Source organism: Macaca thibetana, chromosome 4, assembly GCF_024542745.1.
Source record: "Macaca thibetana thibetana isolate TM-01 chromosome 4, ASM2454274v1, whole genome shotgun sequence".
NCBI lineage: Eukaryota > Metazoa > Chordata > Mammalia > Primates > Cercopithecidae > Macaca > Macaca thibetana.
The window spans coordinates 44393286-44405366 of NC_065581.1; the positions used below are offsets into that span (position 1 = coordinate 44393286).

At 55.6% G+C, this 12081-nt stretch overlaps 2 protein-coding genes across 11 annotated transcripts in view; one reads left to right on the top strand and one right to left on the bottom strand.

The window, feature by feature from the left end:
* ABCC10 (ATP binding cassette subfamily C member 10) overlaps positions 1–4316 on the top strand; it is a 24627-nt gene extending 20311 nt beyond the window's left edge. For 5 of the 8 annotated variants that reach the window (XM_050786894.1, XM_050786899.1, XM_050786900.1 and 2 more), the window contains 6 exons: positions 275–444; positions 1235–1928; positions 2855–3000; positions 3081–3178; positions 3385–3497; positions 3823–4316. In XM_050786894.1, coding sequence (XP_050642851.1) covers positions 275–444; positions 1235–1928; positions 2855–3000; positions 3081–3178; positions 3385–3497; positions 3823–3985 — 1384 coding nt within the window. In that variant the 3' untranslated portion in view covers positions 3986–4316. Of the gene's footprint in view, positions 1–274; positions 445–1234; positions 1929–2854; positions 3001–3080; positions 3179–3384; positions 3498–3822 lie in introns of those variants that run through there. The other 3 variants (XM_050786901.1, XM_050786898.1, XM_050786902.1) reach the window with 3 other exon arrangements.
* DLK2 (delta like non-canonical Notch ligand 2) lies at positions 4246–10858 on the bottom strand. Of its 3 annotated transcripts, none has more exons than XM_050786971.1 (6): positions 10211–10858; positions 8970–9100; positions 8632–8695; positions 7210–7340; positions 6142–6286; positions 4246–5168 (listed from the first exon to the last, which is right to left on the bottom strand). In XM_050786971.1, the coding sequence occupies exons 2-6, from the start codon at positions 9043–9045 to the stop codon at positions 4433–4435; spliced, it is 1152 nt and encodes a 383-aa protein (XP_050642928.1). In that variant the 5' UTR covers positions 9046–9100; positions 10211–10858; the 3' UTR covers positions 4246–4432. The 3 variants fall into 3 exon arrangements, with proteins under 3 accessions (XP_050642928.1, XP_050642929.1, XP_050642927.1); XM_050786972.1 differs by lacking the exon at positions 10211–10858 and adding an exon at positions 9894–9987; XM_050786970.1 differs by lacking the exon at positions 10211–10858 and adding an exon at positions 9624–9853.
* Between the last annotated feature and the right edge of the window lie 1223 nt (positions 10859–12081).

Sequence of the window (12081 nt, forward strand, 5' to 3'; positions counted from 1 at the left end):
AAGAGGAATATGCAGGGTATGGTTGGTTCAGCCCTCCTGGGGACAAGGGGTGGGGAAGGAGGAAAGCAACAGAAGAAGGACATAGGGAGGCAGAGCAGACACCCACTTTGAAAGAGCACACTGGCATCTGCAGCCCTGCGGGAGGCCTGTGGATATATCGATCAGCTGCCAAGAAGGAACTGCCCAAGAGGGCCTTCCCTGTGGAGGCCCTGAGGCTGGGTGGCTCAGGGCAGCAGCGGAGTGGCCGGCCTCACATCCATCTGGCCTTCCCTAGGTTTGAGGAGGAGAACCAGCGACTCCTTGAGCTAAACCAGAGGTGCCAGTTTGCCACCAGTGCCACAATGCAGTGGCTGGACATTCGGCTACAGCTCATGGGGGCAGCAGTGGTCAGCGCTATCGCAGGCATTGCCCTGGTGCAGCACCAGCAGGGCCTTGCTAACCCAGGTGCCACCCAGGACCCCTCACCCCTACCTCACCCGCAAGTTGGTCCACCCTTCTCCCAGATCTCTCCCTGCACTGTCCCCCCAACATTTTTGCCTCCCACCCAGGGTTCCTTGTGAGGGTGTATCATGATTATCATCATCACCCCCGTTTGGAGTTGAGTGACAGTCCCCAGGTGGTGGTGGCGGCTCGGGGACTAGAATGAGTTTTCTGAGCTGCTGGTCTCAGTCCCTTTCCTGCTTTCACCCCATCCCCACCACACTGCCCCAGCCCACTTCAGTATCCCACATGCCATCCCTCCCAGCTTCTCCATGCCCACCCTGTGCCCTGCATCCAGCCTCCTGTGCTCCAGGCTAGGTCCTGTCACCCTCCTGCTTCTCTGTTGCTTCCTTTTTTTTTTTTTTTTTGAGATGGAGTCTTGCTCTGTTGCCCAGGCTGGAGTACAGTGGCACGATTTCAGCCCACTGCAACCTCTTCCTCTTCCTCCCAGGTTCAAGCGATTCTCCTGCCTCAGCCTCCTGAGTAGCTGGGATTATAGGCACGCACCACCACGCCTGGCTAATTTTTGTATTTTTAGTAGAGACGGGTTTCACCATGTTGGCTAGGCTGGTCTCAAACTCCTGACCTTGTGATCCACCCGCCTTGGCCTCCCAAAGTGCTGGGATTACAGACGTGAGCCACCGCGCCCAGCCTCTGTTGCTTCCTTTAAATGCCCTCAGTCCACAGCTTGGGGAGTCTCCCATACACATCCCAGTGTCCAAGCTCTCCCAGCAGCTGTTATCCTCTTCCCCAGGGCTGGTGGGCCTGTCGCTGTCTTATGCCCTGTCCCTGACGGGCCTGCTCTCAGGCCTGGTGAGCAGCTTCACACAGACGGAGGCCATGCTGGTAAGCGTTGAGCGGCTGGAAGAGTACTCCTGTGACCTGCCCCAGGAACCCCAGGGCCAGCCACTGCAGGTAGGCCTGTACCCCGACCCCAGGCCAAAGCTCTGGAACCCTGAAGGCCCCAGCGTCCCCCGCAATTTTTTTCTTTTTACCCACCCATCTTTCTCAGCTCCCATAACCTCTCTTCATGATGACCAAAATTCTTCACCATGTCCCTTCTTCCGCATCTCTTATTCTCTCACCTTTCCTCTCACACTGTTCATTTCTCATTATCCTCCCCTCCTCACCATTGGCTCCTCATCTCCCCCATCTCCCTCTTCCCCTCTATCTCCCACCCATGGACTCCACCAGTTGGGCACTGGCTGGCTGACCCAGGGGGGCGTGGAGTTCCAGGACGTGGTGTTGGCGTACCGGCCAGGGCTGCCGAATGCCCTGGATGGAGTGACCTTCTGCGTGCAGCCTGGAGAGAAGTTGGGCATCGTGGGCCGCACGGGCTCCGGCAAGTCCTCCCTGTTGTTGGTGCTCTTCCGGCTGCTAGAGCCCAGTTCAGGGCGAGTGCTGCTGGATGGCGTGGACATCAGCCAGCTGGAGCTGGCCCAGCTCAGGTCTGGAGGAGATGGACTTGGGAGGGGGAAGGGGGAACCAGAACTACTAGCACTTAGAGGAGGGCACAGCTAGGAAGGCTTTATATAAACTCAGGGCAACTAGGGCTGATCAAGGGGCTGAAACGGAGGACAGGATGAGCAGGCGAGGACAGAGAACTCCTAGTGCCCAGGTCCAGATTCATGGCTGGTGATCTCAAGGTCATCCTTGCCCTGACCCTTTCCAGCTGCATCTTTCTTGTTCTTCCCACCACACATCCTCCACTCTTGTGCCCCAAGATACTGATCCCTTGAGCCCTCAGGCTCAGCAGGCAGTGCTTCGCACAGCTTGAGACCTGAGCCAGTTGCCCTTGGCTTCAGGTGGCCCCACTGGAGGGTATACATCCCTTCTCTACCCTCAGGTCAACCTAATATCATTTTCTGTGAGTACAGTGACATGGAAAAGGTAGGGAAGCTGTATCCTAAAGCCCTAGGCCTGCCTCTTCTGCCTTCTCTTCTAAGCTGTGATGGCCCTACCTTATAACTCTACCATGTCTTCAGGACCCAATTATAGGCCCACTCCAACCTTGAAGTGTCACCTGCCCTTTCATTCGCTCTGGTCATTCCCTGCGTAGCCACTGCTGCCCCTGGAGTCAGTGCCACACAGTTTAGCCCATTTGTTTTCTCTGGTTTGTGTGTGTACACCTCCGTGAAATGTAGGCTCCTTGAGGACAGAGTCCAGCCTTTGGTTTCTTTGGTATTGCTTATAGCATTGGCACAGTTCTAGGTACCCAACTACTAGCGGATCATTTGGTGGGGAGCAGAGTGGGGTTATGTTCAGGTCTCATCCCCGGGCTTTCGTGGAGGTGCTAGTGCTGTAGTCAGAAACTGAGCTGGGAGCAGAAGTGGCTACATCTCCAACCGCTGGACTCCATGTCATTGTCCCACAGATCCCAGCTGGCTATCATCCCCCAGGAGCCCTTTTTGTTCAGTGGGACTGTTCGAGAAAACCTGGATCCCCGGGGCCTACATAAGGACAGGGCCTTGTGGCAGGCCCTGGAGCAGTGCCACCTGAGTGAGGTGATTACCTCCATGGGTGAGTGCTGGACCCTTACCCTAGAGCAAGAAGGGGGCAGGGAGGGCCTGGGCCCTGCAGTGAAGATGCTTTCCTTGCAGGTGGTCTGGATGGTGAGCTGGGTGAGGGGGGCCGGAGCTTATCTCTTGGGCAGAGGCAGCTGTTGTGTCTGGCCAGGGCTCTCCTCACAGATGCCAAGGTAAGGTGGGAGAAAGAGACAATAGAGAGGACCAGGAAGGAGGCGGGGGGCAAGGGGGTGGGGAGGTGGAGTCCGGAGAGGTTTTAGGGGACCAAGTTCATTTTCCTTTTAGAGCTAAAAGTGTGGTAGGGGCTGTTGCTTGGGCCAGGCCCAGCCCACCCTACAGCCTCTCCTTTGTTATCCCCTACCGCATTCCCATATTCCAGATCCTGTGTATTGATGAGGCCACAGCAAGTGTGGACCAGAAGACAGACCAGCTGCTCCAGCAGACCATCTGCAAACGCTTTGCCAACAAGACAGTGCTGACCATTGCCCATAGGTGTGCAAACACCCAGTGACAGCCTAATCAGGGACTGTGGTAGCATGCACCCAGAGCCTCCATTGCTTTCAGGGACCCCAGTGGTCAGGGCCTTAGAGATCCTGCCCCCTAAATCTCAGCTCTTCCTTCTCCAGGTACTGCCTAGGGCCCTTTATAGCACATTATCTGAGGGACTTTGCAGTCCCTTCCCCAGCACCAAGCCAGGGGCTAAAGCCTGTGGGGACAGACCTGTGGTGTCCCGAGGGGAGAGGAGGGAAAGCAGATCAGTGTTCTCACTTAGGTCATTGTCCCTTATCCCTTACACTGACCATCTTCCCCATCACAGGCTCAACACGATCCTGAACTCAGACCGGGTGCTGGTGCTACAAGCGGGGAGAGTGGTAGAGCTGGACTCCCCGGCCACCCTGCGCAACCAGCCCCACTCGCTATTCCAGCAGCTGCTGCAGAGCAGCCAGCAGGGAGTCCCCGCCTCACTCGGAGGTCGCTGAGCTCCATCCCACACCCTGCAGTGTTCTCCCCTCTCTCTGATCCAGGCCGGGCCTGTATAGAGGTGCTGGCTGCTTGTTTACATTCTCCTCTGGGGCTCTACCTCTCCACACTTCCCCAGAAGGGAAAAGGGCACCCTGGGTTACTCTTTGGAAATCACTCCTTGGTGGGCAGCATCCTGAGGCTTCCCTAGAACCAGGCCTCTGCTCTGGCCCTCTTGCATCTGGAACGCCAGGTGGGTTTTTCTGGCATAGGAGCCCACTTGCATTTTCATAGTTTTATTTGATAAAATCCCATCTTACATTCTGTGTATTAAAAAAATAATATTTCTGGTGTGAGGCTGAGGTCTCCTCTGTGTGTGTACCCAAGCTGAAGGGTGGTGAGAAAGGACCACTCCAGTCTGAGGGGTGGAAGAGGTGAGGAAGGGGGCTGGAAAGCCCCCACCTCCATCACAGTGCTGTGGTCTTTCCAGGCTCAGGGGGCAAGTCAGGTGGCAGGGGGAGCCCTGCTGGCAGCATGCTAACCTGACACTCCTGGTCCTGGCATGCTGGAGCATAGTGTGGGGCAGGGTAGCAACAGGGTCCAGGGGGGCAGACACCCCGGCGCCAGGCCCTCAGGGTCAGCAACACAGTAGCCAGAACCAGGGCAGCAGTGAGGGCCCCAAACACCACCAGGGCTACCAAGCTAGGCTCACCTAGCCCAGCCTCTTGCCTCCGCACCACCTCCTTCACTGAGATCCGCAGCAGACCAGCCCCTGCGCTGTGGGGGGCTGGCCCCGTGGCAGGTACCACCACAGCTGAGGTGGGCCCTAGAGGGGTGTCCACTGTGGTTGGGGGGTGTGGGACAGGTAAGACAAGCTCACAAGTCTTGCCACCATAGCCACTGGGGCAGAGACAGTCGAAGTCATGGACACGGTCCCGACAGCGGGCCCCTCTCTGGCATGGGCGGCTGGCACAGTCATCCAGGTTGATGGTGCAGAAGCGTCCAGCAAAGCCCTCAGGACAGAGGCAGGAGAAGCGGTTTATGCCATCAAGGCAGGTGGCACCATTAGCACAAGGCCGCATCAGGCAGTCATCCACGTTCACCTCACAGCGGGCACCCACAAAGCCCACCAAGCAGCGGCATGTGAAGTTGAGGGCAAAGCCCTGGTCATCCTGGCACTGCCCGCCATTGCGGCATGGGGAGCTGCAGTAGGGGTGGGAGAGGACATGAAAGCAACTTAACACCTGTAGGGTAGCCCAGGTCCGTATCCTGACCTCTGCTCACCATGTCACCTTGGGCAACACTCTCCGAGCCTCAAATACCTCATTTTATTTTTTATTTATTTATTTTTGAGACAGAGTCTCGCTGTGTCGCCCAGGCTGGAGCACAGTGGCGCCATCTCAGCTCACTGCAAGCTCTGTCCCAGGTTCACGCCATTCTCCTGCCTCAGCCTCCTGAGTAGCTGGGACTACAGGTGCCTGCCACCACGCCCGGCTAATTTTTTGTATTTTTAGTAGAGACGGGGTTTCACTGTATTAGCCAGGATGGTCTTGATCTCCTGACCTCGTGATCCGCCCGCCTCGGCCTCCCAAAGTGCTGGGATTACAGGCGTGAGCCACTGCGTCCGGCCAAATACCTCATTTTAAAAATGAGAATAAAAATAGTACTCAGCTTCCCTAATTGTGAGGGTTAAGTGAAATAATCAATATCAAGCAGTTAGCACAGGGCCCAGCCGGAAGGCAAGGCTCAGGATAAGTGTGCTATTATTATCCTTGCAGGCTTCTGGGCCTGATGTGGAAATGAGGACAAGTCCAGCCCTGCAGGCTGTTTCCTCATCCCTACTGTGACGCAGAAGGGTACAGGCCAATGTTCAGGAGAGGATGAGGGGAGACCCAGGCCCCTCAGCCTCCCCACACCCACCCTCCCCAACCAGAGCAGTCACACGTTTGTTATCTCTCTAGCTCCTATAGATTGTTGAAGAAATGGCTCAGAAGGTACAAGAAAAGAGTTGAGAAACCCAGAACTAGGAACACTTTGGCATGCAGGGGTTTTATCTGAGTGTCCCTGTGTGGTCTGACCCTCAGTCCCCTACCCTCCCAACAGTCCTGCCTCTTTTCTCATCCCATCACCAGGTTCTGGTCTAACCTTCCACTCACCCCGAGGGCCCAGCACTCACCCTGCCTGTTCACAGGGTCCAGCCTTGCGCTCGCAGTCACGCCCATGGAAGCCTGGTAGGCACACACAATGGTACTCACCGCCCCCGTCATACATGCACTGGCCTCCATTCTGGCAGGGGGACTGCGTGGTACAGATATGTTCATCTGGAGAAGGGACAGGAAAGGCTCTGGGATAACCCCTCCCATCTGGTCCCCAGACCAGACTTGTCCACGCCTTCCAGGCCTCAGGTTCTATGGGTGTGGCTATACTACAAACCCAGCCCAGGCTGGTGTGGTATACTAGGGAGAGACAACAACACTGAATTTGGAGTCAGGAGGCTCCTGGCCCTGCCTCTCAGTCTGTCTCAAACTGACCTTGGGCTGGGTACAGTGGCTCATGTCTATAATCTCAGCACTTTGGAAGACCAAGGTAGGCAGATGGCTTGAGGTCAGGAATTCGAGACCAGCCTGGCCAACATGGCAAAACCCCATCTCTACTAAAAATACAAACATTAGGCCGGTGCAGTGGCTCACACCTATAATTCCAGCACTTTGGGAGGCCGAGGCAGATGGATCACTTGAGGTCAGGAGTTCGAGACCAGCCTGGCCAACATGGTGAAACCGTATCTCTACTAAAAATACAAAAATTTGCCAAAGTGGCGGGTGCCTGTAATCCCAGCTACTTGGGAGGCTGAGGCACGAGAATTGCTTGAACCTGGGAGGCAGAGGTTACAGTGAGCCGAGATCGCACCACTGCACTCTAGCCTGGGTGACAGAGTGAGACTCCATCAAAAAACAAAACAAACAAAAAAACAAACCTGACTTTGAGCAGGTTATAGCTCTGCTGTGGGCCTTAGTTTCCTGATCTGTAAAATGAGTACAATTTTTAGCAGCTGCGTTTCCTACCCCATGGGGTTATGTTGAGGATCAATTCAGACAACACATAAAAAGTCTAAGATAAAAAAAATGATAAAATACCATGTATTTGAGGATTTGACAAGGACACAATAGGCACTCAATAAATACCGATGGCTGTTCCCCTAAAAACCTGGGGTTCCCAACCAACAACTACCCTTCCTCCCCCCTACCTTTGTCACAGAACTTGCCTGCCCAGCCACTGTGGCAGATGCACTGCCATGGCTGGTGGCAGGTACCATGCTGGCAGCCAGGCATCCTCACACAGCGCTCACAGTGCAGCCCCTCCCAGCCCGGGTCACACCTGATGGGGAGAAACACAGGGTCAGGGTTCTGGGTTGTGGATATGAAGAAATGGAGGAGACAGAACCAGAGCTTCTAGAAACCAAGAGGACATATGACAGCCCCTTAGGAAAAGCAGACCTGTCCCAGGTAGGTGTAGGACTGTGCAAGGTCATAGGACACATATATGGAATCAGACCATCAGACACCAGCTCTCAAACCCTGGTTCTGTATTTTAACCTGAGCCTCAGTCTTCTCATCTGTAAATTGGGTATACACCTTGCAGGGTTGAGTAGAGGAAGAAATAAGATGTCTATAAATGCCTCCAGTACCCCTCCTGGCATGTCTGAGGTGCTCACAAACATTTAAAGAAGAATGACCTTGAAAGGCCATCAGGGCCGGGTGCAGTGACTCACGCCTGTAATCCCAGCACTTTGGGAGGTCGAGGCGGGTGGATCACTTGAGGTCAGGAGCTCAAGACTAGCCTGGCCAACTGGGTGAAACCCCGTCTCTACAAAAAAATACAAAATATTACCCGGGCATGGTGGTGCGCGTCTGTAATCCATTATTGAGGAGGCTGAGGCAGGGGAATCACTTGAACACAAGAGGCAGAGGCTGCAGTGAGCTGCAATCGCACCACTGCACTCCAGCCTGGGCAACAAAGCGAGGCTCCGTCTCAAAAACAAAACAAAACAAACAAAAAAAAGTCATCAAGACTATCCTCCCACCATGATTCCAGGGCAAACGCTTGACCCATATTTTAAAAGCTTTCCAGGGATGAAGAGTTTCAAAGACCCCCAGCCAATTGAACTGCCTGCCCCATCAGCTCATTTCCTTATGTCCACTTTCCTCCTGCTACAGAATGTGCCCAATCTCCACTCTCCACCCCAGTGAGTCAACTACTCAAACTCATCAAGGAAGATACTCTTTCATTGTAAGTGTTTCTCCCCAGCAACTCTCCCTGCAGCATTTCTTTTCCAGGCTAAACAATTTCCCTTTCTCTCGTTCCTTTATCTTTCCATTTCCTCATGGCACCCAATCCCCAAGCTCTCTAAAGCTTTAGGTCTCTCTCCCTGTATCTTGAGGAGCAATGGTTCAGACAATCCCTGGATCAGATTTGGGAGATTAAAGAAGTGGGGAAATAAAAACTGGAAGAAGCAAGAAAGCTGAGGTAAAGGGGAAAGGGGGGCTAGCCAGTCAGCCATAGGAGGCATGAAGAGTAGAGTGTGAAGCCCCTAGACACTCTGTTGTGCATGTGAAGGGCTTGGAAATGGGTACCAAAGGGTTTGGGGGCACGTGCTCAGGACAGGTACCTGCAGGAGCCGTCAGGTGCACAGCAGCCGTGGGCCAGGTCACAGTGGGAGCTGCAGTCATCGGCTGCAAGAGATTGATGTGGGAGGGGTGAGTCTGAGTCAGGGCACAGCTCGCTGGGATGCGGGACTCAGGAGAGGATTGGGGTTCCGGTAACTGAGTGGACTCAGCCCTAGGGCAGGACATAACACAGAAACCCATCCCATTCCAAAGAGGCAACCTGGTCTTCCTTGCCTCGCGGGTCGGAGCGACTGCAGTGCCGTCTCCGGCCGGCAGAGGTCAACGTGCAAGCGAGGACGGCTGGACAGGGCCGCGACTGGAGCCCGGTGGACGCGCTCACCTCGGACAGGCTGACCGGGAGCCCCCAGAATGCACAACAGGCACACAAGATGCAGGCAGCGGCAGCCGCTGGGCATGGTCAGCGCCGGCACCAGGGGGGACGGACGGATGGACGGCCGGACGCGTGAACACCTGTGGGACGGCACCAGTTGGGAGGCGGTCGGACGCGGAGATAGCGGCACGGATACGGGTTCCAAGTGACAGGAGCCGCCGAGGGAGAGGAGCGCCGGGACAGAAGAAGGGGATGGGGGTAGCGGGAGGGTGGGGGCAGGGAAGGGTTGAGCAGGCGAGGAGCGCGAGAAGAGCGAAGACAGGAACCCGGGAGCCAGGTCTGCAAGAAGGAGGCGAAAGATGGGCAGCGTGGAGCGAGGCCAGGCGCGGGAATGGCTGGGGCTGGGATCGCAGTCAGGACAGAGGGGTCTGCGGGATGGGGACAGCGCCAAGAGGCGGCCTCGAGCACCGAGGGAACGCGGGGGCCGGAGGGAGGGACGGTTCCCGGCAGCGAGCAGTCTCCGCCCCACGGCTCCGACAGCCCCCCCACCACTCTCTCCCACGTCCCCTTCCTATCTCCGCCGCGCTGGGCTCGGCGGCAGCGCGGGGCCTGGAATCCCCACCGCACCCGTAGCCCCGCGCGCCCTGTCCCCTCAGTCCTCACCTCCGGCGGGGAGGTGCCGCGCCCCGGGGCGCAGAGCGAGGCGGGATCCGACGGGCGCCGCCGAGGGGCCGTGGGGGAGCGCGGGGCCGCCCCTAGCTGGCCGCGGGGCCGGGCGCCGAAGCGGCTGCCATACGAGCCGAGCGCTCAGGAATCTGGGGCTCCAGGCGACCCCGAGCGGCGGCGGCGGCGGCTCCTCGCGCGCGCTTAGGCCCCCTGCCAGGGGCGGAGCCCGCCCCCGCCCCCCCCCCTCCCGCGACGCACGGCGCACACCTAGCACCCGGCGCTCCCCGGGGCCCCGGCTCTTCGCGGCCACCCAACGCCCCGGACCCAGCTTCCTTCCACGAGAGGAGGAAATCTTGAGTCTCAATTGGAGCAAACTATTAAGCCAGAGGCGCGTGACCCCGTTATTCTCCCATCTCCCATGCCCACTTTCCCGACCAGCGCTCCGCGGCCCACGCCCCAGCCCTGCCCTAGCCTGTCCGCCGCTCATCACGCTTCTCATATAGATCCATGCACACGCAGGCAATCGCTCCCCTCCCTCCGCCTGTCACCAGCCCACGCCTCCCCGCTTGTAAAGCCTTCATCACCGGCTTCATCTGTGTGCTCCTCTGCTCCTCCTCGCCCTCCGCTTCTTCCTGTCCATGTCGCCGTCTCCAGCCTTCCAAGATCAACCTATCCCTATATAAATATAACCCGATCCATCCACCCACCCACACCCTGGCCCTACCCCCACCACCCTTCCCTCCCTCAAGTCTCAGCCCTTCCACCGCATTCCTTTTTGTGACTGCATCCGAGAATCCTTTCTGGACTGGGAATGTACCTGACTCTGTAAACGTGAGCACAAAACCCCCTCCACCGCCGAGTTGCTTCTCCCGTACCCTATCACGTTCGTCCTTGGCCTCAGGCTAATCCTCAACTGCCCAAACCTGGAGCTCAGATTGAGAGTAACGGAGGGGGTGTGGGGGAAGGCTGTCCTCCAGGCCTCTTTGCCGCTCCTGGCTAATGGCTCAGAGACACATTTCAAGACAAGGACCCAGCCAAGCGCGGTGGGCTCACGCCTGTAATCCCAGCACTTTGCGAGGCTGAGGCGGACGGATCACCTGAGGTCAGGAGTTCGAGACCAGCCTGGGCAACATGGTGAAACCTGTCTCTATTAAAAATACAGAAATTAGCCAGGCGTGGTGCCGCGCGCCTGTAATTCCAGCTACTCGGAAGGCTGAGGCAGGAGAATCGCTTGAGAACCTGGGAGGCAGAGGTTGCAGTTAGCCGAGGTCGCGCCACTGCATTCCAGCTTGGGGGACTGAGCAAAACTTCTACCCCCACCCCCACCCCCCCACACACAAAAAGACAAGGACCCAAAACATAATATCTAGTTTGTGGAGGGCAACAGGGCAGAGGTCAGGAACGCTAGCGTCCATCTCTAGTCCTTCAGATTGAGATTTCACCATCTTTAAATTCAAAACATTGGAAGGAGCAGTCCCTAGTCCGTGCAGAGCAGCTTCCCACCTTCACATAGCCACCTCCACAGGCACAGAGCCCCTGGACTCATTTTTCCTGCAGTCTCGTTGGACATAACACTCACACCCACACAGCTCCCTAGCTGGCCTCCTCTCAACTGTGATCGCCTCTTCCCTGAAAAGCTCTCTGAATTTGAGTAATGACATGGCTCTACCATTCATTTTGTTTAAACACATTTTTTTTTTTTGGTAAAAAATTGCAAACAACCTATAATTCAAAAATTACTGTAGGCAAATAAATTATGCCACATCAACACTATGTGACTGTTAAAAATACTTTCTTTTTTTGACGTCTAAAGATGTTCAAAAAAGCTAAGGATATGTAAAGTGGAGTGGGGGGAGCCGGAAACAAAGAAGAATGTATTTCAACATTGTCAGTGCTTTTCTCTGGATGATTGAATTGTAGAGGTTTTTGGGTTTTTTTTTTTTTTCTTATTGATACTTTTCAGCATTAACACTTTTTTTTTTTTTTTGAGACGGAGTCTTGCTCTGTCGCCCAGGCTGGAGTGCAGTGGCTGATCTAGGCTCACTGCAAGCTCCGCCTCCTGGGTTCACACCATTCTCCTGCCTTAGCCTCCAGAGTAGCTGGAACTACAGGTGCCCGCCACCACACCCAGCTAATTTTTTTTTGTATTTTTAGTAGAGACGGGGTTTCACTGTGTTAGCCAGGATGGTCTCAATCTCCTGACCTTGTGATCCGCCCACCTTGGCCTCCCAAAATGCTGGGATTACAGGTGTGAGCCACCACGCTGGGCCTTTTTTTTTTTTTTTTTTTTTTTTAACAATGAACACCTATAACTTGTTTTTTTTGTTTTTGTTTTTGTTTGTTTGTTTGTTTTTCCTTGAGATTGAGCATCACTCTGTCGCTCAGGCTGGAGTGCAGTGGTGCAACCTTGGCTCACTACAACCTCATCTCAGCCTCCGGTATAGCTGGAATTGCA

What these genes read in the sequence shown, in the direction of transcription:
- DLK2 (XM_050786971.1), bottom strand. Translation starts at nt 9,045, where the DNA reads ATGCCCAGCGGCTGCCGCTGCCTGCATCTTGTGTGCCTGTTGTGCATT. An exon ending in TCCCGGTCAGCCTGTCCGAG is followed by an intron (nt 8,696 to 8,969) that starts GTGAGCGCGTCC and finishes AATCTCTTGCAG; the next exon opens with CCGATGACTGCAGCTCCCAC. An exon ending in GGACCCTGTGAACAGGCAGG is followed by an intron (nt 5,169 to 6,141) that starts GTGAGTGCTGGG and finishes CCCCTACTGCAG; the next exon opens with CTCCCCATGCCGCAATGGCG.